Source organism: Gallus gallus, chromosome 12, assembly GCF_016699485.2.
Source record: "Gallus gallus isolate bGalGal1 chromosome 12, bGalGal1.mat.broiler.GRCg7b, whole genome shotgun sequence".
Classification (NCBI taxonomy): Eukaryota; Metazoa; Chordata; class Aves; order Galliformes; family Phasianidae; genus Gallus; species Gallus gallus.
In genome coordinates, this window is record NC_052543.1 from 3,348,447 (window position 1) to 3,374,104 (window position 25,658).

The window sequence follows — 25,658 nt, forward strand, 5'->3', positions numbered from 1 at the left end:
GCAATTTCCCGCCCAGGGGGTGGAGCGGGGGGCTCCCATGTTCTGCACAGAAACCAAAAGCAGCTGGCTGCTGGGATCCGGCTCTTGCTCCATCCCACGCCACCTCTTCTGCCGGGTGCCCACACCTCACCCCAAGCTATTGACTCCGGGGAGCCAACCCCAACGTGCTGCCCCCCGCAATGCCCAATGTGCCGACCCCAAGGTGCTGCTCGTGGTGCTCGCTGTGTGCCCGGGCCCCCTGCCAGGCAGAGCCCCTCCCCAAAGGTGGGGGTGTGGGGGGGTCCTTGGCTGGGCCACAGCTCCGTGTCAGGGGCGTTTTCGCAGGAATTTGTCACCACCTACCAAAATGGCTTTTTAGTTTTCTTTTCCCCTTTAACAGCAACCAGAGCTGAGCGGGGAGCGCGTGCGCAACGGGGGGACGGCGGCCGGGCTTTGCTCCGGGTGCCTTAGGAGGATGATTGGGGATTTGCTCCCCTCCTGGCGCAGGGAGAGAGAATCCGTTCCCTCCCCCCCCCCAATTCGGGCACCCGAAAGCAGCTTAAAGCCCCGACCCCACACACCCCGCCTGGGCTCCCCATAGGGACGCGCCTCCAGCATCATTAGCGCTCGGGAGCCTGCACGGCGCGTTCAAACCCATTTGAAGTGCACTTGAAAAGGGTGGATTTGATGGGAGGAATGTGACGGCTTTTTGTTCTCTGCCTCTCGAGCCCCCCGCTTGAAGATGTGCGTAATGAAGAGCTGTGACTTTCACTCGGGTTATTTTGGGATGGACTACTTTTTTTTCCGTGCTGGTGGAAGACCATCAAAGCGGCGCTTTGAAAAATGTCCCAGTGTATAAATAACTCTGCTGAGAGCATCACAACGCGGGCTCCCGCGTGCGGCGCGCGCAGCCGAGGCAGACGGCATCTGCCGCACCGCGCTGCATTATAAAAAGGAATTATTCATCCCTTTCCTCTCATTAAGAAGGTTCGGCACGCTCGGTGCAGGGAGCACGCAGAGCGCTGCCCCGTGGGCAGCGGCCACGGCCCCGTCCCCGTGTTGGCTGTGGGGTGGGCAGCTCCTGCTCAGGGTGGGACCCATCGCGAAGACCCCCTGAACCTTTGGGGTGCGTGGCGCGGTTCCGAGCCCCCCAGGAGCGTGTGCCCTGGCAAGGACACCCAGCCGGGACCTCCCGGCACGGACTAATTTTAGGCGGCTCCGGAGGGGCTATTTTGGACCCTTTGCCTCTGTGTGAGTCACCTGCTATTTGCTGCTCCGCGGGGGCTATTTCCGTGGCACACAGCTTTACGTGCGCTCAGACAATGCTGCCCGTGGGCCACGAGCCAGGTGCACCGCATCCCCCCCCTGCGTGCCCCATGGCGGACGCCGGGAGCCAAAACCCACCTCCCCGCCGCCCCCCGGGGACGTGGCTGTGTTTGGAGCCCCCTCCCCAAATTCCTCCCTGCGGCGCTGGAGAGGCGCGTAGGACAGCAGGGCTGAGCTGTGGGGGCAGCGACACTTCTGCACGGGACAAACAGCCCACCCCACGCCACCCCTCCCCAAAACCCACCGCTTCCGAGCCCGCCAGGCAAAACCTGGGTGTTTCGGGGTTGTCACAGCAACGTGATGCACCTTTCTGGTTACCACGGCAACCCGGGGATGAAGTTTTTAAAATTCAGGCAAGGTAATTTCTCCTCATCTCTGCGGTTTCGTTATCGCTCGGCTTTGCCGTTCCCTGGGGATGCAGCGCCCTGCCTCGCTCCTCTGCCGGCACGGTGGGAACGGGGAGATAAGGAGCGCTGAGCTGGGGCTGGGGGGGGAGGGGTGGGGTGGGGGAGGCGGTGGGAGAGGGCAGGCAGGTGGGGGGGGCGGCCTGCTGCCAGCCTGGGGGTGCACAAAGATGAGATGGGTAAAGAGGGATGAACGCACCGTGCCTTCACCTCCAGACCCCCTGCACCGTCGGGTTGCAGAGTGAAGGCTCACCCGGTGGGGCACAACAAGCCAGCCCACCCTCACGACGTCCCATAGCAACGGGTGGTTGGCTGAGGGGGTCTGCGGGCACTTCATGGGGGGCTCAGCTGACCCCGCACACCTGGGACAGGCCATGTTCTGCTGTGGGTGATGCACCACGGTGACCTCAGCTTGGGCTGGAAGACGCACGGTGAATCTCGTCCCGCTGATGTGTGATTGCTGCTGTCTCCCTCGGGCACCTCCTGCTCCCTCCGCAGCCCTGGCCCTGGAAAGACCCAGCCCAGTGGGGTCCAGAAGGGGTGGCACGGAGCTCCCATGCACCCCTCACGTTCCCATGAGCAGCTCTGCCACTCTGGTTCCGGGAGAAATGATAACGACAGCCTCACTGTTGCAGACTTGGGGCTGAAAGCCACAGGCCAGCCCCAATTGATGTCCCTCACTGTGGTGTCACAGCTCCTGCAGTTTCTCTACCAAAGGGACCCCGAATTCCCACCCTACTGGAGGACCCCACTGCACCCGGCCAGTGTCCCCGTGCAGGACACCTGGTGCAGCAGCTGGCCCCACACATGCTGGGGTCTGGGGGAGTCTGTGGTCCCCGCTGCCCAATGGCATCATCCCAAACTTAATTGGCACAACAGGGACCCAACCTCCATCCTTCCCACGAAGGATGCTCCTGGGCGCCCTGCGGCTGCATCCCCATCACGGGGACGTGCCATCAGCCGTGGGATGCAGGCTGTCACCGTCCCTGCAGGGCTGCTGTCAGCCTGGGGGGACAGGCAGGCAGCGTCTCGCTGCTGTACCTGCCGCAGCGCTTCCTTAATGACAAGCGCTGCTCACAGTCCCCTCAATTAACTCCGCCGTGCTGCCTCATTAGGCTGCGCACGCTGAGCAGCATCTCGGCTAAGGGCTGCAGCAGTCTCGCGGGGGTGCAAAGCCAGCTTGGAAATGCACAGCGATGCGCACGCACACAACAGCACACACGTCTGCACAGGCACATCCGCTCTGTTGCCCAAAGGGAAGATTGAAATGAGGGTCACAGCTCCTGCCTGCAGCGGGAACAGTCCCCGGGCATTTCCCCTGCAGCTATCGCTGGTAATTACAGCACTGATGGGCAAGGGGAGGCTTTGCAGGGAGCGTGCAGGGAGTGGGGTGCAACGGTTGTTGTTGGGGTGCAGTGGTTGGTGGGGTGCGGGGAGCAGAGCGCACACACCCGTGGCTGCCTCGGGGCCGGGAGATGTGAGGGCTGCAAGTCCAAGTCCCACACATTGACCCCCCCCCCCCGCCCACCCCTTGGCCCGGGGCCGGGAGGGCAGCAGGTGATGGGAAAGCGAGCCCCAGCCTGGACAGAGATGAGAGGCGGCCTCACAGCTGCGGACACCCGATGCCACCTGCCCCGGCACATGGACGGGAGGACGCTCGGGATGTCCTCGCTGTCACCACTGGGTCCCCGTCCCCACAGGCTGAGCCCAGGCTGTGCCGTGCCAGGAGCTCCCTGCCTGCAGTGAGCCTCATCCTGCAGTGCAGAGCCCCCTGCACCTCCTTCCCTGGGAGATGCAAAGGGGGCAGAGGTCTGTCTGTCTGTCCCAGATACCCATCTGTCGCATGCCAGCACATCCCCCTCCATCCATCCATCCATCCATCCATCCATCCATCCATCCATCCATCCATCCATCCCCCTATCCATCCATCCATCCGTCCGTCCCCCTATCCACCCATCCATCTATCCATCCATCCATCCTTCTGTCCATCTACCTATCCATCCAGTCGTGCATTTACCCATTCATCATCCATTCCTCCATCCATATTCAATCACCATTCCCACCCATCCACCCACCCACCCGCCCATCCATCCCTATTCAATCTCCAACATTTCCATCCACCCGCCCACCCACCCATCAATCCATCCGTCCATCCATCCACCCACTCGCCCACCCGAGACGTGCCCCCGCTCACACGCTGTCCCCCATCCACTGTCCCCGGCCCATTGTCCCTCCCACATCATGTCCATCCAACCAGCCATTGAGCTGCCAGCTAGCTGCCATCCATCCAACCATCCATCCATCCATCCATCCATCCATCCATCCTTCCACTGTCCGTCCATCCATCCAGCCAGCCATCCACCTGTCCGTCCATCCATCTGTCCATCCATCCAGCCCCAGCTGCACGCCCCGCCGCCTCCCCTCGCCCGGCCGCTCGGTGCTGGAGCAGAGCCCTGCAATGGTTATTAAGCAGCGCCCGAGGCATTTTCCCACCTCGTGGCTCTGCACAGATCACACCGACAGTGGGAAAAAAGCAAAGCGGCGCCAGCTCCGGGGCCCGTGACCTTTCTGCAAAGCCGTGAGCTGGATGATGTGGATCTGCCGTTCCCAGCAGGCTGTGTGTGCCCTCCCGGTGCCCCGGGGCAGCTCGGCACATTGGCAGCCGCGTGGCACAGGTGAGCGCTGCCCGCTGCGGTGATTCATCCCCGTTTCATCTCCCTCTCCCTTTGGCACTCTGCTCCCTCAGCCTCTCTCTCAACGATTCGCCCCGGGCTGTTTTTCTCCTCCATCAGCTGCTGTGGCACGGAGGATCTCAATGACATCAGGTACGCCGCATCCGCCTGCGTGCCCCTCGCCCGCTCTCAGCGCAGGGGGGGCCAGCAGCCCAACATCCTCCATCCCGTCCCATTCCTGCCGCCCCACACCCGGTTTGTGCTCATGCTCCCAGGCGTTTACCCTCAGCCCAAGCCAACGGGACAGCTGGAGCCCCGTCCCATCCCCGCGCACACCCTTGGCACCAGGGGGGATGCGGAGGGGCTGCGGCGCAGTGGGTCCCAGCTCACCCTCCCCGGTGGGTTGCGTATTTTTAGCTGACAAAGAGCTAAAGGGTGGGGAGAAGAACAGAGGGAGAAGAGAAACAAAGAGGAAAAAGGCTCCTATTTAATGGGGTTTGAAAATGGAAATTACCCTGCGGAGGTTGGCAGGGGGGCTGGGGGCTTTCAAAGCATCCTCCCTGCCCCGGCTGGCGCAGAGCTGCAGGCCATGGGTGGCTCCGAGTCCGGGCAGGGAAAGGGGAAGGACACGGCTCCCACCCCTCGGACAGAGCCCGGGGGGCTGTGGGATGTGGGGTCCGTGCCTGATGGGGACCGGGTCCTGTACCCCCGTGACGGTTGCCACGGCGACCCGCTTTGCAGAGCGGAACATCACTTCTGCAGGATTTTTGTGGTGGGAAACGGATGGGGAGAGGGGAGGGCGTGGGCAGCAGGGAGCCAGGGGGCGGGAAGGGGGCTCAAACAGCACCCGGCCCCCAGCAGCACCCCCCCCCCCACCCCATCTGCACCGCAGTTCTGCACTGAGCCCGTAAGTCCTCGCTGCCCTGCAGAGGGACACAGCATCCTTCTGGGGCGCAGCCAGCATCCCCAGAGGTGTGCTGGGGGAAAGCCCCGCGTCCCACCCAGAACTCAGCAGCAAGGAGCCTCGTGCTGCCAGGAACATCCTGCAGGTGGGCACAGAGGGGTCGTGGTGGTGGCAGCGGGCAGACAGCACCGGTGGCACCACGCACACCGAGCGCCAGGGCAGGCGTGGGTGACGTACCCCCATGCCTCCCTGCACTGCTCCTATTCACACCCCGTGCCCCAAAGCGGCTCTGAGCAGAACTTCCCTTTGCAGACCCACGTGCACAGAGATGTCCCAGTTTCTCGCAGCCCTTGAGCCATTCCCGCTGCCACTTGCGTGTCCTCCCCAGCTCCTCTGGCGCCCGCTGATGCCCACAGCTGTGCCACTGACCCACTTACACGGCACGTCGGCATCTCGCAGCTCCCCATCTCTGCTGTCCGGCTGCCTCCTGAGAGCCCTCGGTGGCCCCAGAAAATGGCGAGGTTGTCCTAAAAACCTTCACCTCCTGTAGGTGACACCAAGCCTGCGCTCGGCCCCTGCCCTGAGGACGGCCCTGGGGGGCATGCGGGGCTGCTCTCCGTCAGGGCAGCCCCCCGGGCAGCCCCCCGCTGCCTTTCCCAGCTCATCACCCTGTGAGTGGAGGAGATGACATCCCCGCCCCTGCCAAGACAAACACGGCGTCGGCCAAACACGCCGTGCTTGGCAAGCCCTGGCCATCCATCACGGCAGCCACCGGCCTCCCCGGCACTGCCACAAGGCTCGGGGGTCTCAGCGTGGGGAGTGAGGGATGGGGGACACCGTGGGCACTGCCCACCCCTGGGTGATGGCAGGGTGTTGGGTCCCCAGCCCCTTGCCATGCAGAGGGTGCCCCAGTGGCACAGCTTGGCTCTGGCTTGTCCCCAGGCAGAAACTTGGCCAGAGTTACCTCCAGGCGCTTGCAATAATAAGGTCCCATTTGAGCAAGTATCCGAGAGCCTGGCTGGAGGGGCGAAGGCTCAGCTATCCCGAACATGCATGGGATTCCACCAGGGAACCATCCCAGGCTTCCATCCTGCCTTTACCCCAAGAATTCTACCTCTTCCCTCCTGCTCTGCACGGCTGTGCCTTGCTCCCTGCATCCACCCCTGCACCCCCATCCCTCCACCCATCCTTTCATCCCTGTCCATGCATCCATCTCTGCATCTCTCCACCCCCATCCCTGCGCCCTGCTCCCTGCAGCACCGAGCTGGGACTCATCAGGATCCTGCTGAGCCTCCCCTGCCCAGCTTGGGGTGTACAGCCTACGCTCATTTTGTTCCCTGAGCTACACAGGGCAGGTCCTGCTTCCCCGGGCGAGGAGTCGGGCAGTTGTGGGTTACGCAGGGGAGGAAGAGGAGGGGAGAGCAGCGCTGGTGCCTTGGGTTAAATGGCACGCAGGGTGCGGAGCTGAGCCCAAGCCGTGCCCTGGGGATGGGCACTCAGGCTGCAAGGGGTGTTCCTACCCTCAGCTCCCCCAGCCCGGAGCCCAGCAGCACCGTGAGCAGCGGCAGGGGCCGAGCACAGCCGGTGGCAGCGGCTGCCCCAGTTTTGTCGGCTGTAAAATGTGGGTCACCACCTCCGGAGCGCTGACCGAGGGGACACGGGGGCGATCGGTACCACCTCGGCGGCCCTGCGAGGAAGAGAAATGGAGCCGGGGAATGGGGGGAAGGCTTTGTGCTCAGTCCGGGCCTGGGGAAAGGGGCTCGGGGAGGGGTCGGGGGGGGGGTGGGGAGGGGGGAGAACCGCCGCCTCTTATCCGACATTCCTGCAGAGCCGGGCGCTCCCCGGGTCGGGTTTCGGGCATTATTTGCACTGCCGATGCGAGGCGCGGGGACACGCAGCGCCGCACGCACACGAGGGCAGGGCGTGCGGGGAGCGGCGCGGCGCGGGGCTGCGGGAGCGCAGCCGGGGGGGCTCTTTGTGCCGGGCGGTTTCTCCCCGCTCCGGAGCCGCCCCCGCCCGCCGCCGCCGCCGCCGCCGCCGCCGCCCCGGCGCCTCTCCCGCTGCGCCCGGGCACCCCGACACCGCCACACAAAGGCGTCCCACCGCCCGCTCGGCTCCGTACCCCCAGGGCCGGGCCGCGCCTTCGGGGCCCGCCGATCGACCGCCCCCCCCCCTCCACCTCCCCGCGTCGTCCCCTCGCGGCGCGGCTCAACAAAAGGCAGGAGCGGAGGTGAGCGGGGCGGGGCTCGAACCCGCGGCCCGGCGGGCGGGAGGGGCGGGGCTATGCAAATGAGGCCGCGGAGCCCCATGGCGAGCGCACGGGCTGCGGCGCCCACTCGGAGCCGGGCCGCCGCCGCAGCCCCCGGCCCGCCCCGCCGCGGGTTCGAGCCCCGCCCGCGCCGCCCCGCCCCGCATCGCCGCTCCATGGGCCGGGGACGCGGCGGTAGTTGCGGCCGCGACATGGCGGGGGGCCGCGGGTGCCCGGCGCGGCGCTGAGCCCCCGCAGAGGTAAGCGTGGGGAGGAGGAGAGGGAAGGGGGGGGGGGGGGGGGGGGGGGGGGGGGGGAGGCGGGGAGCGTCGTCGCGACTATCGCGACCGTCGCCGCCGGGAGCGCGGACCGGGCCGGCCCCGCAGCCCGCAAACTTTCCGCCGCGCGCAACTCACCGCGACGTCCCGCGGCGGAGACCCGCGCGTCGCGGCACCCACGCGCGTCCCGATCCCGGCCGCGTCCCGCCGCCCTCCTGCCCGTGTCACGCCCCCGGGCTGCCCGCTGCCCCCCGCGTCCCCGCGGGGCTCTCTCCGCTCCCCCCCTCCCCGTTCCGGCGGTACCCACGCGCGGCGCGGACAGGCGGTGGGCGCGGGGGCGGTGGGACCGCTGGGAGCGGGGTCGGGCGGCGGGGGCTGCCCGGGGCCGGGGCTGCGCGGCGGGGGGGTCCGGCCGCGGGGTGAGAGGCGGCGCGAAGTTGTGCAAAGTTATTTCTCGGGGCTGCGGCGATTCTCTTTTCTTTCTTTCTTTCTTTTCTTTTTCTTTTTTTTTTCCCCCTCTTTTTCTCCTTTCCTTTTCTCTCCCTTTCTTTTTATTTTTTTTCATTAATTAATTAATTTTTTTTTCACCCTTTTTTTCCTTTCCCGCTGCTCGCCGGGCTCTCGCTGCCCTCCCCCTGCCCACCCCGTTTGCTTTTCTCCCTCCCCACATCGCTCCCTGCTGCCCGCGGGGGTTCCCTCGGAGCGGCCGAGCCCCGCGCGCTCCATCCCGTCCATCCCATCCCGTAACCGGGAGCAGCCCCCGGCCCCACTCCGGCCCTGCAGTACCCGGGCGGAGGGAACGGGGAGGGGGGGGGGGTGGAGGGGGGGGGCACAGAGCCGGCCAGGAATGTGCCCCCCCCCGCCGCAGTTTCCAGTTTCCCGGAGCGCGCTGACCCCGAGGTGAGGGCTCCCGGAGCGCTGCTCCCGGCCGGGCCCTTTCCATGCAATGGGGCTCCCCCCGCCCACCCCCAGGGCTCCCCCCGGCCCCCCCCCTTCCCCGCCGTCCCCTTCCTCCCTCCTCGCTGTGCGCTTTTCCCCTCCTCTCCCTCTTTTCCTTTGTTTGCCATCTCGCTCCCTGTCTCTGACGCGTACGCGGGCTCCATCCAAACGCAACAGTGGGATTTGCCAGAATTATTTCCTAAAAGCCGCCCCGGGGATGGGGGGGCGGGGTGGGGGCGGGGGGGTGGAATTAACTACAACCAACTGCGGGTTGGGATGGAGCAGCGGGGGTCCGGCGGGCAGAGCCCCGGCTGCGGCACAATGGGTGTGCGCCCGGAGAGAGAGAGAGAGAGAACCGAAATATTTGGGGAAACGTGGAGCCCCGGGGAGGGGGGGGGGGGGACGGACACGCGCTGCACGGCCACCCTCCGGCAACAGTGCCCGCGGGGGACCTCCCTGGGGACCGCAGTGGGGACACCGCCTGTCCCCAGGTGGCTCGGTGCGGTGGCATCCCGCTTTGCCCCCGAGGGCGCAGCGCGGCGGTGGCGCGCAACACCGTGCGCACCTCCGGCTGTCTGAGCCCCCCGGGCACGTCCGCACCCCGCAGCCCCGAGCCGGGGTCCGCAGCGCCGAGCTGTGTGCCCGACCCCCCACGTGTCCCCGGAGGTCCCCAAGCCGTGGGGACAGCCGGGCGGTGCGTGTGTGCCTCGCTGGAGGCGGCTCAGTGGCCCCACTCCGTGCGGCTGCCTGGCACACAGCGCGGCTTCTTCTTTTTTCCTGTTTTTTTTTTTTCTTCTTCTTTTATTTAGGAAAAAATCCTTTTTTTTTTCCTTTCCTTTTTCTCTTTTCTTTCCTCCTCCTTTTTTTTTTTTTTTTTTTTTTTTGGTGTGTGTGTGTTCGCTTGCCGAATAATGAAGTCCAGATTTCCCTCCTGTTGGAAAGATGTGAGCCCGGCTCTGCGCTGCGCTCAGGGCTGGGAGGGGATGGGAGGCAGCACATGGTGGTGGGGGGGGGGGGGGACGACACAGCTCACCTGAGTGCACGCCGAAGCCTCACCCTGCTGCCCATCCCCCCCTCCAGCTCTGTGCTCCCCTCCCCATTTATGCCCCCTCCCATGCTGGCAGTGGGGCTTGGCCGTGCTCCTTGCTGTGGCATCCCCCCCTGACGCCCGCCTCGCTGTCCCTCTCCGCCAGGCGTGCTCCTCCCGGACTGCCCCCAGCGTGCCCCCACCATGCCCGTGGCCACCGTCCTGCTCTGGGCCACCCTGCTGACCCTGGGCTGGCGGGCAGCCCACGGCAAGGACGGCGTGCCTCCTACCCCCAGGGTGCAGCTCTCCTTCAAAGGTAAGCCATGGGGACCGGGGCAGGGGGGGAGGGGGGCACGCCACCCCCTGAGCCGTATAGGGTCACCGCTGGGATCTGCAGCCCTGTGGGGTGCCCAACCCTAAATCCTCACCCGGGGGGGCCCCCGGCTGCCGGCTCCAGACAGCAGCTTGCAGCCGCGCCGGTATTAGTGCCCGGAGCTGGCGGGGGGCCGGCGGGAAGGGGGGGGGGCGGGAGTGGGAGGGAAGGGGGTTAATTAACCCTTAAGTGGCTGAACCAACGAGGGGTGCGTGTCCAGATCTGGGACCCACGGTGCAGCCGTGACAGTGGCATTATGAGGAGGTCTGGCATTTCTGACCACCGAATGCAGGGCTTTGGGTTGCAGAAGCAGAGGGGCAGAACCCAAATAACGATCTGGGCAGTGCAGACCCCGCAGTGTGCGCTGGTGCCGTGGGACCCCGTGGGCGCTGCTGTGCCCGCCTGGTGGTCCCACCTTGTCCCTGGCTGGTGAAGCTCTATGGAGGGCGGTGGGAAAATGGAGATGGGTGCTGGCTTTTGTTATCCCGCTGAGTGTGGGGCTGAAACCAGAACGTCCCCATCCTCTGCCCTGGGAGCCACGTGGGGCTGCACCATGTGATGTCCCTACTGTGCGGAGCAATGGGGACACCCCAAAATGTGCACTGACAACCAAGGAAAGGGGTGCTGAGAGGCAAATGGGGGCTTGGATGTGGGCTGGGCGCTCTGCAGGTGGGGAGCACAGCAGAGCCCCTGCACTGCGCAGAGCCCAGCGGGCAGCGGCCCCATATGCAGCCGGGATTGTGCCTCGGCACGAAAATCCCTGGAATGAGGCAGCAGGACAAGCCCGGGCGAGAGGCAGGAGCGGTGCCTGCCCGGCGCAGAGCTGCTGCCCCTGCGGCTCTGCGTGGTCCCGTGCCGCGTCCCTGCTTCCCCCTCCCTTGGAGCTGGGGGACCGGATCCCATGGGAAGGCTCTGGGGGAGCTGGGACCTGCCCTGCCACCCGGCGAGCCCTGGGCGCAAATCGATCCCCAACATTCCATCACGTCGTGGCGTGGTGCGTTCCCCTGTGTGGCTTTTTGCCCCGGCTCGGTGCTACGGTGGCACATGGGGACGAAGGGCAGGCTGCCTGCCGGGCATGGGAACGAGGGGCTGAGGTGCTGCTGGGAAGGTGACACAGAGGGATGGGCGCAGCATCCTCCCGGAACAGGGAGGAAGCGCCGTGTGTTGCAACTCCCCGAGGCCCTGCGTCATCCTCGGCGAAACGCTGTCGTGCGTGGAGTGTTGTGGGAAAAGCACACAAAGAAGGATGGGCTGTGGTGTCACGGGGCCGGCGCTGCGTCCCTGTCCTGGCTGGGACCGGGGGGGACCCTCTTGTCACCGCCTTCCTGGTGCCGGGCAGGAAGGTGACCAGCATGGAAAGAACAGCGCGATCTCGCGCTGCCCTGGAAGAGGGAGAGGCTGCAGGGCCGCCCTGCGTTGCCAACAGCTCTTCCCAGCGCCATGCCGGCCAGAAATAGGGTGGATATTTTTAATCACCTCCTCGCTTGTGAGTGATTTCCCCCCCGTGCCGGGCGCATCCTGCTGCCCCCTCCGCTCCGGTTTCCTCCGCCGGGCACCGGGACGTCAGCTCCAGGAGTGATGGGGAGGATGCGGTGCGTCAGCGGGAGGAAGGCGTACGGGGTCAGGGCTGAGCTTCAAAGCCTCCATCCCCGCACTCACCTCTGGGAGCCGTCCCCGTGGGGCCGCTTCCCACCTTTTTTGGGAACTCCGTTTAGTAGTGATAATAATAGCCACATCCCGGAGCGCAGCCCCCTGCCCTGCCTCAGTTTCCCTGCTCCACTGAGGACGTTGGTGGCAGATGGCTGCTCGGCGCCCGGCTAAGCTGCTGCAGCTGTGGGGTGCACGGCGTGGTGGCTGCCGATAAACACGGCCAGATGGGGGGGACGAGGTGGGGACAAGGGGGCAACCATCTGAGCCACTTCCTTCCCCACCGCCTTAATGGTGGGTGGCAAACAGCCTGGAAGAGGCACGGCGGGGCTGGGTGTGGGGCAGCAGTGGGGTTATGGGGCATTGCATGCCGCTGAGACTCTAAATGAATGGGTTTCCATGGGGCTCTGTTGGGCTGTTAGTTGGGGACGTCCGTGTGATGGGCGGGATGTGACCCCATGCTGTGGCTGTGGGATGCTCACTGGGGAAAGCTGCACTGGAGCCCTTTGGGGGAAGTGTTTTGGGGCTGTTCGGGGCTTCCCTGCTGCTGCTGAGCAGCTCCCTGCTGCTGAGGATGTGGCCATGGCAGCGTTACCCTGATGCTCACTGTGGGGCGTCCCATGTCCCTGCTCTGCCTCCCCCCCCAGGGGTGCCCTGTGGCCCCTTTGCTGCTTCTGGGGTGGGATCACACGGGGAAGCATCCATCCCCCTCCAGGCTCCATGGCACGGGGTCTCTTTACAGGCAGAGTCCCAGTCCCTCCTGGCTGGGGATGAATCAGCATTTTTGGCTGGAAAAAAAAAAAACAAAAAGAAGGAAAAGAAAAGAAAACCCAACCAACAACTCTGCTTTTCCTTTGGGGGGGAGGGAGGCTGTGCCAACAGGGGGTGATTGGGCTCCAGTGCCCGGCATGGGGCCGGCCCCGCTTTGATGTGGGGTTGGATCCGGGCGCCGTGGCACCTGTCCCCTGTCCCTGCCGGGATGCAGGGCTGTCCCTGCCCCACTCCCTGTCCCCACAGCAGCACCAGGGATCAAAGCAGAGCCCTTCCCATCCCATCCCATCCCGCAGCCCCCGCCGCGCTCCCGCGGCTCCCTACCACCTGTGAGCGGCTAAATGGGAAAAGAGCTTGGCTGGGGGCCACGGAAACTCTCTTATTACATGTAATTAGCTTAATTACATCATAAATAACCCATCAAGGGGTAGCGGAGTGACGCTCAAACAAATAAGCAATTCCGCTTTCCTGGGGCGACCCACCCGCGCTTTGATGGCCCCGCTGGCAGCACGTGGGTTCAATGCGGAGGGGACAAACCAACCCCCGGCCCTGCGGCCCCCCGTTTTGGACGTGGGGATTTTGGATGGCCCGAATCCCGGCGCTCGGTGGGAGCCTGGGGGGCTTTGGGGCTATAGGGGATGCTCCATGTGGGGCCAGGACCCCGATCCTGCGCGGCCCCGCGGCTCCGTCGGCACGTGAATGAAATTCATTCCCCCGGATTAGAATGAAGAGGAGGGCTCCCGAAAGGCTCCATCCGCAGTGCCAGGAGCGGGCAGAGCGCTTATTGAATATAAACACGGCGTGTAATTTACATGCTAATTATGTTGAATGCACTACAAGCCCGTAATTAGAAACTAATTAGGTGAGAGCGGGTGTAATTGGCTTCGCAGCACAGCGGATGGGTGATGGAGCACCTGGGGAGGTGGCCGCGGGGCCCGGATGGGATTAACCCTTTGCTCCCTCTGCTTTTTGGGGTCCCGCGGCACCCGGCTCTGCTTTGCGGGGTGCTTTGTGGGGCTGTGATTGCATCGCGTGCTCCCAGCCCTACAGCAGTGCTGTGGGGTGGGCACGGATCAGCCCACCCTGCGAGGGACGCTCGGTCCCCTGTCCCCATGGAGGCCACCTGTGTGGAATGGGGCAATTAAAAGGGGATTAAGGGGGGGATGAGCAGCAGTGGGATGTGCTCGGCTGACCAGCGGCCCCACCGGGTACCCGGGGCTGGGGGATGTAGTGGGGTGCTGTGTGCAGGGGGCCAGAGGTCACAGCGGGGGCTCACCTGCTTGTCCATCAGCAGCAGGGTGTGGGGTGCGGGGTCACGGGGGCATTTCCGTTCCCCACTGTGATCGCTGGGGCGTGGAGGCGGCCCCGGCCCCGTTGTGCCAGTGGGGAGGATGGGGACAGGGATGGGGACAGGGATGGGGACAGGGATAGGGACGCAACCCTCAGGGAGGGACTGTGTCCCATCCCGCCCCACGTGGGGCTGGGGGGAACGTCCCGTAGTGCAGCTTCCCAGAGCAGGGCAGAGGAATCCTGCCTCGTGCCCAGGGCTGCCAGCCCCAAGGCAGCCACCGCAGCAGTGGCAGATGGGGATGCATTCTAGTGGAGGAGGCATCTGATGGTGGCACCCGTTGGCCATCCCTTCCCATCCCATCCCATCCCATCCCTCGTGCTGGCTGTGGGGAGGTGGGGTGCAGCCCCCCGCTCCCCCCCGTCTGGCTGTGCCCTGCCCCTGCTGCGTGCTTCTTGGCTCCGTCCCACATCATCTGCAGCACTTCTGCCTTCCATCTGGCTGCCTCGCTGCACTTGTGAATATTCATGACCCTCATTATCCTCTTTCACTCGGTTCTCCCACACTCAGGCTAAAAATAACACCCAAAGGGGGGTGCGGGCTGGGGGCTCCGCTCCCCCTTCCCTAGGAGTTGGCTTTTGGGGCGCCGGTCCCCGAGGGCTGGGACACGGGGACGCTTCTGCGTCGGGGCACAGGAGCAGAGGGCCGATGGCAGAGGTGTGCTGACGTGTGCCCCATTGGCCCCCGCAGAGCTGAAGGCCACCGGCACCGCGCACTTCTTCAACTTCCTGCTCAACTCCAGTGACTACCGCATCCTGCTGAAGGACGAGGACCACGACCGCATGTACGTGGGCAGCAAGGACTACGTCCTCTCTCTGGACCTGCACGACATCAACCGCGAGCCCCTCATCGTAAGCTGTTGCCTCCTGGGCCACCTCCGTGGGATGGGACGGCGCGGGGCCAGCAGCCCTGCCCCTCATCTGCCCTGTTTCCGCAGATCCACTGGCCTGCCTCCCAGCAGAGGATCGAGGAGTGCATCCTGTCGGGCAAGAACAGCAATGTGAGTGTTAGCCAGCGAGCGGAGGGCTGGCATCCTGCTGGGGTCCTGCTTGGGTGGTGGGTGACTTTTGAGTTCCCCACGCCGTTGGTTGCCGCAGCCATCCCCGGGGCTTTGATGGCCACCGTGAGCCCACTTCTGGGGTGGTGGCCACTGTGCTGATGGCTGTTTGTGCCCTCGTGTCCTCCCTTGGAGAAGCCACAACCACCGTGTCTTGGACTTGCTGAGACAGGGTGACGGTCCCACGTGTGACCGTGTCCTTCTGTCCTTTCTGTCCCGGATGGGCAGAGCTCCCCACAGGTCTTTATCCCAGTGTCAGGGCTGTGCCCTCAGGTGCGCCAAAGCCGTGGCCCACGTCAACCTGTGGCCCTCGTCAACCCATAATCTACGCCAGCCCATGGTCTATGTGAACCCGTGGCCCATGCCAACCCGTGACCCACACCATCTCATGCCCTGCACCAGCCCCGTGCCCCATGCCAGCCTCCTGCCCTCCTGGCTCCGTGGTCCCCTTCCTGCCTTCCCAACTCTTCCCCTGGGGGATGGACCCCACTGTGCCACCCCAAGTATGGCTGGGATGGTGCCCAAGGAGCCTGCTGTGTACGGTGTCCTTGGTCCCTTGCATTGCTGCCACCGTCCTCTCCTTTCCCAGGGGGAGTGTGGCAACTTCATCCGCCTGATCCAGCCCTGGAACCGGACTCACCTCTACGTGTGCGGCACCGGCGCCTACAACCCCATCTGCGCCTTCATCAACCGTGGGCGCAAAGCACAGGTAAGGGGTGGGGGGACGGGGGCTGCGGTGGTGCCCGTGCAAGAGGGCACATCCTGGGGCCAGTGCCAGGGAGTGTGGGGGACGGTGACGGGCTGAGCTCCAGCGAGGTGAGGCTGAGCATGGCCGAGACTGTTCTGCAGCATGAGGACTTCTCTCTGCACCGGGATCCACTGGAACCCACAGCAGCCCTACGCCGATCCAGCAGGGGAGGGGCTGTTGCGTGGAGCCCCTCGGCATGGATGTGCCCTGCACTGCTCCAGTGCCAGCATTCCGCAAGGAGAGACGTGGTGGCCCGGTGCCATGAGCGAGCGGGGACAGTGGTGCCGTGTCCCATGGGATGCTTGGATGCCAACGAGGGAGAACGTCACCCTGCCCCGATGAGCACAGCTTGACACGAGAGAGAGGCGGTGGAGCCCCGCACGCTGGGTCCGATGTGCAGTGGAAGAAGTGTTGGGTGACAGCTGTGGTGTGCCATGAGGGTGTGCCACCCGGGTGACCTCTGCCCCTGGGTCCTGTCCTCGAGGGCAGTGCTGCCTGCTTGGAGCGAGCCAAGCCGAAGGAGATGTGGTGCTGCGTGAGGATGAGGCAGCCCAGCGCTCCACCGCTGCCACAGGGAGAGGCTCAGACCGCTCCAGCCTGGGACTGCCAGTGGCATTTCACTGTCACAGCACTCAGAGACGATCAGGGATGCGCGCCGAGGACAGCATCGGACAGCCCTGGGGACGAGGCTCTATGTCCCCGCAGAGCCAGCGGAGAGCACGGTGCCACGCGCGGTGCCATGGGGACAGGCTGCCAGCACCATCCCGCAGCCGCCAGCCCGGGGGTCCCGTCCCCCCCCCCCGGTGCTAACTGTGTGCCCTGCTCCTTCTCCCCAGGGCTTTCCGCCGAGCCAGCCCCTCCAGCCGGGAGGCCGGGAGAGCAGAGCCGCCGACGGCCCCCGCAGCCCGAGACCAGCAGAAAGCAAGGTGGGAACGGGTCTGGGGGCCCGCCGCCGCTGTGCCCGCCTCGCACCGGAGCTGCGGGCTCCTTCTTCCCACCGGCAGCTCGTGGGCTGGGGGCCCCTCGCCGCAGCCCCCCCCGCTGCCTCCCCTCCTCTCTGCAAAGTGCTCTGCGGCGGCCAGCCCGGCGTCTCCTCTCTCCTGCTCTCACTAACTCTTTCCTCCTTGTCCCCAAGGGGACACTGTCAGGGGTGGCTGGCACCCCTCAGCCTGTCTCCAGGCTTGCCGCGTCCCTGCAAATCCACGTGCCAGCAGAGGCGGGGGGCTCAAGAGAGCCACGTGCAGGAGGTGTTTTGGTAGGGTCTACAAAAATGTTGCCGAGCAGCTGCCTGGCCAGCATCCATCTGCTTTGCCCTGCCTGGGGAGGGGGCCTCGTTCCATCAGTGAAGTCAGGGAGGTGACGTCCACAGATTCTGGGGACAGCCAGCATCCAGCCTGCCCTGACAGTGTCTCCCCTTGGACTAACATGGGTCAGTGCATGGGACGGGGCACGTGTAGGCGCACAGACAGGTCCTGCCTGTCTCTGTCCCTGCCACGTCCCCTCCTCTCTGAAAGGAACATCCCCGTCAGCACAGATTAGGAGAGCGCGGTGTGATGCTCTCAGCCACCAGCTCTGCCACAGGCACCTCCTGCCCTGTGCTGGGGCTGGACACATTTCTGATCTCCAGTGGGGGAAGCACCAGTGCTAATGAAGCACCTGCCTCAGCTCACAGCCTGCCCGGTGGGGAGGTGATGTGGCCATGGAGGGGTTGCCGCCAAGGCTGGGGATGGAGAAGCTTGTGGAGACAACAGAGACATCGTGTGGCAATGAGGATGGCAAAAGTGAGGTGTCCCAGCAGGGCTGTGCCCACCTCTAGGTGCTGGGCTGGGTGCCCATGGGCCAGGAGAAGCTGGCGTGAGCAAGTCTTGCAGCAAGGGATGCATGGGGAGAGGAAAGGCCTCAAGCAGCTGCCATCCCTGTGGCTGGCATCCCTGTGGAGAGCGTACCCACAGCTGGTGTCCCCATGGCTGTCTTCACGGTGGATGATGTCCCCATGGATGATGCCCTCAAAGCTAGTGTCCCTGTGGCTAGCATCAGCATAGATAGCATCCCCATGGCCAGCATCTCCATCACTAATATCCCCATGACTAGCATCCCCATGGATCCCGTATCCCCATGGCTAGTGTCTCCACGACTAGCATCTGCAGAGCTGGCATCCCCATGGCCAACATCCCTGTGGCTAACCTCCTCATGGCTGGCGTCATCACGGCCAGCGTCCCCATGGCTGGCGTCCCCACAACCGGTATCTACAAGATTAGCATCTCCATGGGCAGCAGCCCCATGGCTATTGTCCCTGCAGTTAGCATCCTGTTGTCCCCAGGTTGGCTGTAGCTGGCCAGCAGGATGGCAGTGGCCCCACACGCAGCTCTCCAGCCTGTCCTCTGTGGGGACCCTGTCGTTGAGACTCACAGGGTACAGGCATTGGTGCTGCCTTGCTGTGCATGCTGGGGACACGCAGGACATCCCTGCCTGGCCCTGCATGCCCTGGGATGGCAGGGCAGGAGGTTCCACGTGGTCTATGGGAAGTGGATTTCGTTTTACCCTGGTGTAGGGGTTGGTGCCAAATCTGTTGCAGCGGCAGCGAAGAGAGCGGCTCCCGGTGGTGGGGGTGGCTGGCCCTGAATCAGCCGGTGGATGTTGGTGGAAGATGGCTCCTCACTGGCTGTGCCTGCAGCCAAACCCTGCTTGCAAAGGACTGGAGTTGGTGTGATCTCAGCGCTCCGAGCAGCCCCTGCAACACCTTCGTCCCTCCGTACGGACGGGCCAGGAAGCAGTGTAGGAATCCTGCGAGCAATAATGGACCTACATGGTGGAGGGCATGGAGCAGCACCCAGCACGCACTGAGGATCACCTCCTGCAGACCTCGGCTTCCCAGGAGCCCTGCAGACCCCAACAGGGTCCCACTGCATCCATCCTCTGCTGGCAGCGCCTGCGGCCACCGTACTCCATCCCACGGAGGCCTCTGCCTCAGAAAGTGCCATGGGGATGGAGGGGGAAATTGTCACAAGCTCCTTGTTCTGCTTCCTTCTCCAGGATTATATCTTCTACCTAGAGCCGGACAAGCTGGAGTCAGGCAAAGGGAAGTGTTCTTATGACCCCAAAGTGGACACCGTCTCTGCATTGATAAGTGAGTCCTGTGGCTGCCAGGGCTGGGTGGAGGGGACATTGCCCACATCACCCCCATGTCCCCGAGCAGCTGGGCTCCCACTGCTGCAGGCACTCGGGCGCCAGGCACTGTCTGGGGGTTCCTTGCAGACCGGTAGCATCCTCCAGTGCTCTCCGGGTTGGCCATAGGCAGCATCTCCTGGTTGCCTGCTGACTCCTGGCCAGGGCTGGATGGGGCGATGGGAGAAGGTGCAGGGACCTGGGGGCCTGATCCCTTCCCTCTGCAGATGAAGAGCTCTATGCTGGGGTCTACATCGACTTCATGGGCACTGATGCAGCCATCTTCCGCACTATGGGCAAGCAGACAGCCATGAGGACAGACCAGTACAATTCACGCTGGCTCAACGGTTGGTATGGGGTGTCGTCTGCCCAGGTGCCCTGGGGATCCCATGGCTCTGACCATAGGGATGGGGTAGATGGCATTCTGCTTCGTCCTGCCCACAGAGGCGGCAGCCAGGGGCAGGTGCATGGATGGTGGAGTGGATGGATGGATGGATGGATGGATGGATGGATGGATGGATGGATGGATGGAGAGTGGGAGAGTGGGAGAGTGGTTGGATGAATGGATGGATGGATGGGTGGATGGACAGATGACAAATGAATGGATTGACGGATGATATATAGATGGATGGGCAAATGAATGAGTGACAGGTGGGTGGAGAGATAAAGGATGAATGGGTGGGTGAGTGAGTGGACGGATGGATGGATGATAGATAGTTAGGTGGAGGGAGAGAGGAAGGAAGGGATGGATGGATGGATGGATGGATGAATGGATGGATGGATGGATGGATGGATGGATGGATGGATGGATGGATGGATGGATGGATGGATGGAAATCTGGAGCAGATGGACAGAGGGATACCTCTTTGGGGCATGGTGATAGACATGCTTGGGGCTTTGCAGAGTGGTGGGAGCACCCAGCTGGTGAGAGGCAGTGCTGCCTCTGCCAGACCCTGTGTAAGGGGTTTTCAGAGAGCTGAGCGTTCAACCATGTCCCCGTAGTCAGTGACCCTGAGCGCTCTTCCTGCCCCCATAGAGCACCCCCGGCCCCAGAGCTGCAGCTGAATAAACAGAGCAGAGCAGATGGGGTGGTCCTGCTGGGCGAGAGGGCTGCCGGGGCAGGGATCGAGGAGGGGGAGCTGTCAGCACTGGCTGGGCACAGGCTGATGGATGGCGAGGGGAAGCCGTCGCACCGGTGGCTTTGCAGCAGCGGGGGCTGTGGGTGTTCCCAGGCTGACAGCACTGCGTCGTGCCCTTGCAGACCCTGCCTTCGTCCGTGCCCAGCTCATCCCTGACAGCAGCGAGAGGAATGATGACAAACTCTACTTCTTCTTCCGGGAGAAGTCGGCGGATGCCCCGCTCAGCCCCGGGGTCTATTCCCGCATCGGGCGCATCTGCCTGGTGTGTGCAGTGGGTCGGCGGGGTGCAGGCAGGGGCTGGCGGTGGGCTGTGGGGCTGACTGCTGGGTCCCTCTGACACAGAACGACGATGGAGGACACTGCTGCCTGGTGAACAAATGGAGCACCTTCCTGAAGGCCCGGCTCGTCTGCTCCGTGCCAGGACCCGATGGGATCGAGACACACTTTGATGAGCTTCGTGAGTGCGTGGGCTCCGTGGGAGGGCGCTGGGTGACCCCAATGGTCCGTCTGCATCCCTGTGCCCTGGCACATGGGGACGGACATGGCACACTATCCATTTGGGAGGGAGAATTCCATTGCTGCCCCACTGTGGGAGAGCACAGCCCACGCAGGTGTCCCCAGCCACCCCCCGGGGGTAACATGCTCTTCCTTCTGTCCCAAGAGGACGTCTTCATCCAGCAGACTCAGGACACCAAGAATCCTGTTATCTACGCCGTCTTCTCCGCATCGGGGTGAGTGCGGTGCCCTTGCGGCGTGGCAGTCCCTGGGGATGGGGACTTTTTGTCGAGGTGGGTAGAGGTCCTGGTGATGCTGAAGCGGGCGTGGGGTGAGGTGGGGATGCTGGCGGTGTCAGCACGTAGGTGGCACAGGTCCCTGAGGCCGTGCCGCTCCTCCTGCCAGGTCGGTGTTCAAGGGCTCGGCTGTCTGCGTTTACTCCATGGCCGACATCCGCATGGTGTTCAATGGGCCCTTCGCGCACAAGGAGGGCCCCAACTACCAGTGGATGCCCTACACGGGCAAAATGCCCTACCCCCGGCCGGGCACCGTAAGTAAGACCTGTGGCACTCGTGGAGACAGTAGTCCCAGGACACTGGGGACCCCACCAATGCCTTTTGCCCGCCCGCAGTGCCCCGGGGGGACCTTCACACCCTCCATGAAGTCAACCAAGGACTACCCCGACGAAGTGATCAACTTCATGCGCTCTCACCCTCTGATGTACCACGCCGTCTACCCGGCCCACCGGCAGCCTCTGGTCGTGCGCACCAACGTCAACTACCGCTTCACCACCATCGCTGTTGACCAGGTGGACGCGGCAGATGGGCGCTATGAGGTGCTTTTCCTGGGCACAGGTACCCACGCCGCGCACCGCAGAGAACGCAGCATGCTCCAGCGCGGCCTCAGAGGGCACGGGCACTGCCGGGGCTGGGTGCCTCTGCTGGCACCTCTGCTCCATGGTGGAGCGGGGCGAGGGGCTGAGAACCCTGTGCCATGGACGCTGGGGGTGTCATGGCCTGTCCCCTGCCCTGGCGCCCATCCTAGGGCAGCGCCATCCAGCTTTGGTCCTTTCTGTGCCCCAGCGTCCATCCTAGCACGCCACCATCCAGCCTGGTCTATTCGCTGTCCCAGTGTCCATCCTAGGACATCCAGCCTGATCCTTTCCAATGGCCCGAGCCCAACTCTCCTGCCTCATTCGCCTCGTCAGGGCCACCGTTGTCCAGCCTGGCGCTTCCCCTTCCTTATTGTCCATCCAAGGGCCACCATGATCTATCCCGGTCTTTCCCAAACCCAGTGCCTATCCCAGCTGCTGTCCCCCTGTCCTGGGCAGTGGCAGCCCCTAGCTGTGAGTGGTGACCTGATTGTCACAGCACAACCAAGACAGATGAAGATGGGCCTGGGGGGTCCTTCCTGGCCCCGTCAAGGACCCCATTCCCAGGAGGGGAGGGCACGGGTGCCCAGCTGGTGGCACTGAGTGTCCAGGCACCCTGGTGTCTTGCAGATCGGGGCACGGTGCAGAAAGTCATTGTGCTGCCCCGGGATGACATGGAGACAGAGGAGCTGATGCTGGAGGAGATCGAGGTGTTCAAGGTAAGGGCTGGGTAATCCTACAGCTGCTGTTGAGCATCCTTGGCTCACCCCATGCCCAGAACTGATGGGACACCACCGCCACCAAGTGTCATTGTCCCAGCCCTGGAGCTGCTGGGATACCAACCAGTCCCATGGGCAGTTCCAGGGAGACCCACAACATTGTCCCTCTTCCTGCTGACTTTTGTAGCTGCCTTTGCAGTCCCCCAGCTACTGGTATGGGCGTGGGGGATGCACTCTGTGCTTCACTCCGTGCCCTTCACTCCTGCTCCCATCTAGGTGCCAGCACCCATCAAGATGATGACCATCTCCTCCAAGAGGGTGAGTGACGTGTGGCTAGATTTGGGGACTAGCATATCCTGGATGCTTCTTGTCACCATAGCACGACAGTGGCCATCGAGGAGGCCCATGGGTGCCCCTGAGTGGCTCTGGAATGCACAGTCCCCACTGCTCCCAGTACTGGGGACAAGGCCATGTGGCCAGGGGGCATCTTACCCTGTCCTCTCTGTCCCCCCAACAGCAACAGCTTTACGTGTCCTCGGCAGTAGGAGTGACCCACCTGGCCCTGCACCGGTGTGACGTGTATGGAGAAGCCTGTGCTGACTGCTGCCTGGCCCGCGACCCATACTGTGCCTGGGATGGCAAGGCCTGCAGCCGCTACTCAGCATCCTCCAAGAGGTGGGGATCTGGGGGAGGGCAGGGGGACCCAAGGAGGTTCCCCAGGTCACCTCCTGCCTCCTCTCAGGCGGAGCAGGCGGCAGGACGTCCGGCACGGCAACCCCATGCGCCAGTGCCGAGGCTACAACTCCAATGGTGAGTGGGCATGGCACGACCCCACAGTGTTGCGGGGCAGAGGTGTGGGGCAGGACCTGGGGAAGCGTGAGTGGTAGGAGGTGGGAGAGTGTGGGCAATGGGATGAGAGGGAAGAGAGGGTGGGTGGCCTTGAGGCTGGTGGGTGGATCTATTGGAAAAGTATAGGATGTATTGGAAAAGCACCATGGGGTGGGCAGGTGGGTGGATGTATGCATGGAGGAATGGTTGGGGTGAGTGTGTGGATGAATGGAAATACTGGAGATTGAAGACGGATGGATGGATGGATGGATAGATGGATGGATGGATGGATGGATGGATGGATGGATGGATGGATGGATGGATATGCTGGGGAGAAAGAAGAGCACAGGTTGACGTATGGATGCTTAAGAGGAGGATAACCATAGACTGCTGGATACACTGGGAGGAGGAGGAGGAGGAAGTTGACCGTGGATAGATAAATGGATGGGTATATTGGAGAGAAAGAAAAGCACGGCTGGGTGGCTGCATGCTACGGGGTAGGATGGCCATCGTTGGGTGGCTACACTGGGAAAAAGAAGAGCACAGATGAATGAATGGCCGAGTAGATGAATGAATGGAAATGTTGGAGGTTGAAGATGGAGGGATGGAGAGGCGGGGGGAATAGATGGATACACAGGGGAGAAAGAAGAGCACAGATGGATGCTTCAAAGGAGGATGACCATGGATGGATGGATAGATACTTTCGGGAGAAGGAAGAGCACGTATGGATGCTTGAGAGAAGGGCGGGTGGGCAGCAGGCAGACCCCTGCTGCTGTTACATGGGGCAGAGCAACACGTGCAGGAGGGAGATGGGGCCCGGGGACGTGTGTGTGATCTGACTGCCGCGTCCTGCTCCTGCAGCCAACAAGAACACGGTGGAGGCCGTGCAGTACGGGGTGGAGGGCAGCACCGCCTTCCTCGAGTGCCAGCCCCGCTCTCCACAAGCCACCGTCAAATGGCTGCTGCAGAAGGACAACAGCGACCGACGGAAAGAGGTAGGAGCCGGGTGCTGTGCACGGTGTGCGGCTGCTCGGCACCCAGCTGAGCCCTTCTGTGTCCCCACAGCTGCGCACAGAGGGCGGCCGGGCACTGCGGACAGAGCAGGGCTTGCTGCTGCGTGCCCTGCAGCTCTCCGACAGCGGCCTCTACTCCTGCACCGCCACCGAGAACAACTTCAAGCACACGGTGACCAAGGTGCAGCTGCGAGTCCTGGCCGCCCGCGCCGTGCACGCCGTCCTGCTGCAAGGCGAGCTGCCCCCCGCCGCGCTGCCGGGAGCCCCAACGCCGCGCTACCAGGACCTGCTGCAGCTGCTCACCCGCCCCGAGCTGGGACTCCTCGACCAGTACTGCCAGGGCTTCTGGCGACCGCCGGCCCCCGGCCCCCCCGAACCGCTGGCTGCCCTCAAAGCCAAGGAGCTGCAGGACCAGAAGAAGCCAAGGAGCCGCCGGAATCACCCGCCAGAGAGCTGCGGGCACACATGAACCCCCTCCCCAGGGACTTTGCTAGCACAATGGTCTATTTTTCCCTCCTTTTAATATTAAAAAAGAAAAAAAATATCTATAAATAAATAAATATATATATATACCCACACCCACACCCATGCAGGCAGACGCGCACGCATGCTCGCCCCCCACCCCCCCCCACCCCCTACCCCCTCGCTCCCCTTACCCTCTCCTGCCGGCAGTGGTATTTATTTGCAGGTTGTACATAGTCACTGGGGTGACACCAACATCACCTCCCGGCACTGGGGACGGTGGAGGACCTGGGGGTGGCTGCATCCTGAGCCTCTCATCCCTCCCCTTCCTGGAGCTCCGTGGGGCTCCGGGTCCTGGTGTGATGGGCGGCCCTGGTGCAGGAGGGGTGATGCCCTTTGGGGTATGGCGCTGCCACGCAGAGGGGGACGAGCCGGTGATGGGAGGGGACAAACCAGCAGCGAGAGGTGTCACGGGGTGAGCTCAGTCTCAGCGCCTCAGTTTCCTCTTCTGGTTATTTTGGAGCCAAAGCTGGGAGGAGGCTGGGCTGCAGGCACGGGGACATGGCCTCGTCCCCCGCTGAGGACAGGACACGGGCCGCACGACGGGGACACGGCCAGGAGGGGTGAGATGAGGCATCCTGCCTATCGCTGGGGTTGTAAATAGTTGTAGGGGAGGAGTGCAGGGGCGGCCAGGTGTCCCCCCTCCCCGCAGCCTGCAGCACGCCCAAATAAACACTGGCTTTGGGACAGATGCCTGTGTGTGCTCTGTTGGGGACAGGGACATTGCTGAGCTCTGGGGGTGGGATCCAGGGGAGCACACGGTGGGGTGCTGGGAACACTGCAGGGTGATGGAGGGGACACTGGGCAGGGGGACATGACGCTGGAGGCCATGGGGGGCACTATGGGGGCACTCTGAGTTGCCACTGGGGGCATTGCAGTCACTACCGGGGGCACTGGGGTCAGGCATGGGTGGTCCTTGGCCAGACTGGGGCAGCACTGGGGGTACTGGAGGCAGTACTGGTAGCACTGGGGGGATGGTGCAGGTCTGTGCTGGTCTCTGCTGGACTGTACTGGGCTGTGCTGGTCTGTACTGGGCTGGACTGGGCTGGACTGGGCTGTGCTGGTCTGTACTGGGCTGTTCTGGGCTGTACCGGGTTGTGCTGGGCTGTACTGAGATGTACTGGTCTGTGCTGGTCTGTCCTGGGCTGTACCGGGCTGTGCTGGACTGTGCTGGGCAGTGTTCAG

General features: G+C 63.8%; 2 protein-coding genes across 3 annotated transcripts in view; both read left to right on the forward strand.

Annotated features, from left to right (window-relative positions):
* Positions 1-25,658, forward strand: part of LOC101747452 (serine/arginine repetitive matrix protein 2-like) — a 500,571-nt gene that overhangs the window by 423,179 nt on the left and 51,734 nt on the right. The window lies entirely within an intron of this gene.
* Positions 7,702-25,161, forward strand: SEMA3F (semaphorin 3F). Of its 2 annotated transcripts, NM_001398085.1 has the most exons (19): positions 7,702-7,793; positions 9,944-10,093; positions 14,607-14,767; positions 14,854-14,916; positions 15,563-15,682; positions 16,558-16,647; positions 18,755-18,848; positions 19,114-19,233; positions 20,148-20,287; positions 20,368-20,482; positions 20,687-20,756; positions 20,926-21,070; positions 21,152-21,374; positions 22,022-22,110; positions 22,387-22,428; positions 22,628-22,785; positions 22,853-22,920; positions 23,800-23,933; positions 24,004-25,161. In NM_001398085.1, the coding sequence occupies exons 2-19, from the start codon at positions 9,982-9,984 to the stop codon at positions 24,418-24,420; spliced, it is 2,361 nt and encodes a 786-aa protein (NP_001385014.1). In that variant the 5' UTR covers positions 7,702-7,793; positions 9,944-9,981; the 3' UTR covers positions 24,421-25,161. The 2 variants fall into 2 exon arrangements, with proteins under 2 accessions (NP_001385014.1, NP_989589.2); NM_204258.2 differs by lacking the exon at positions 16,558-16,647.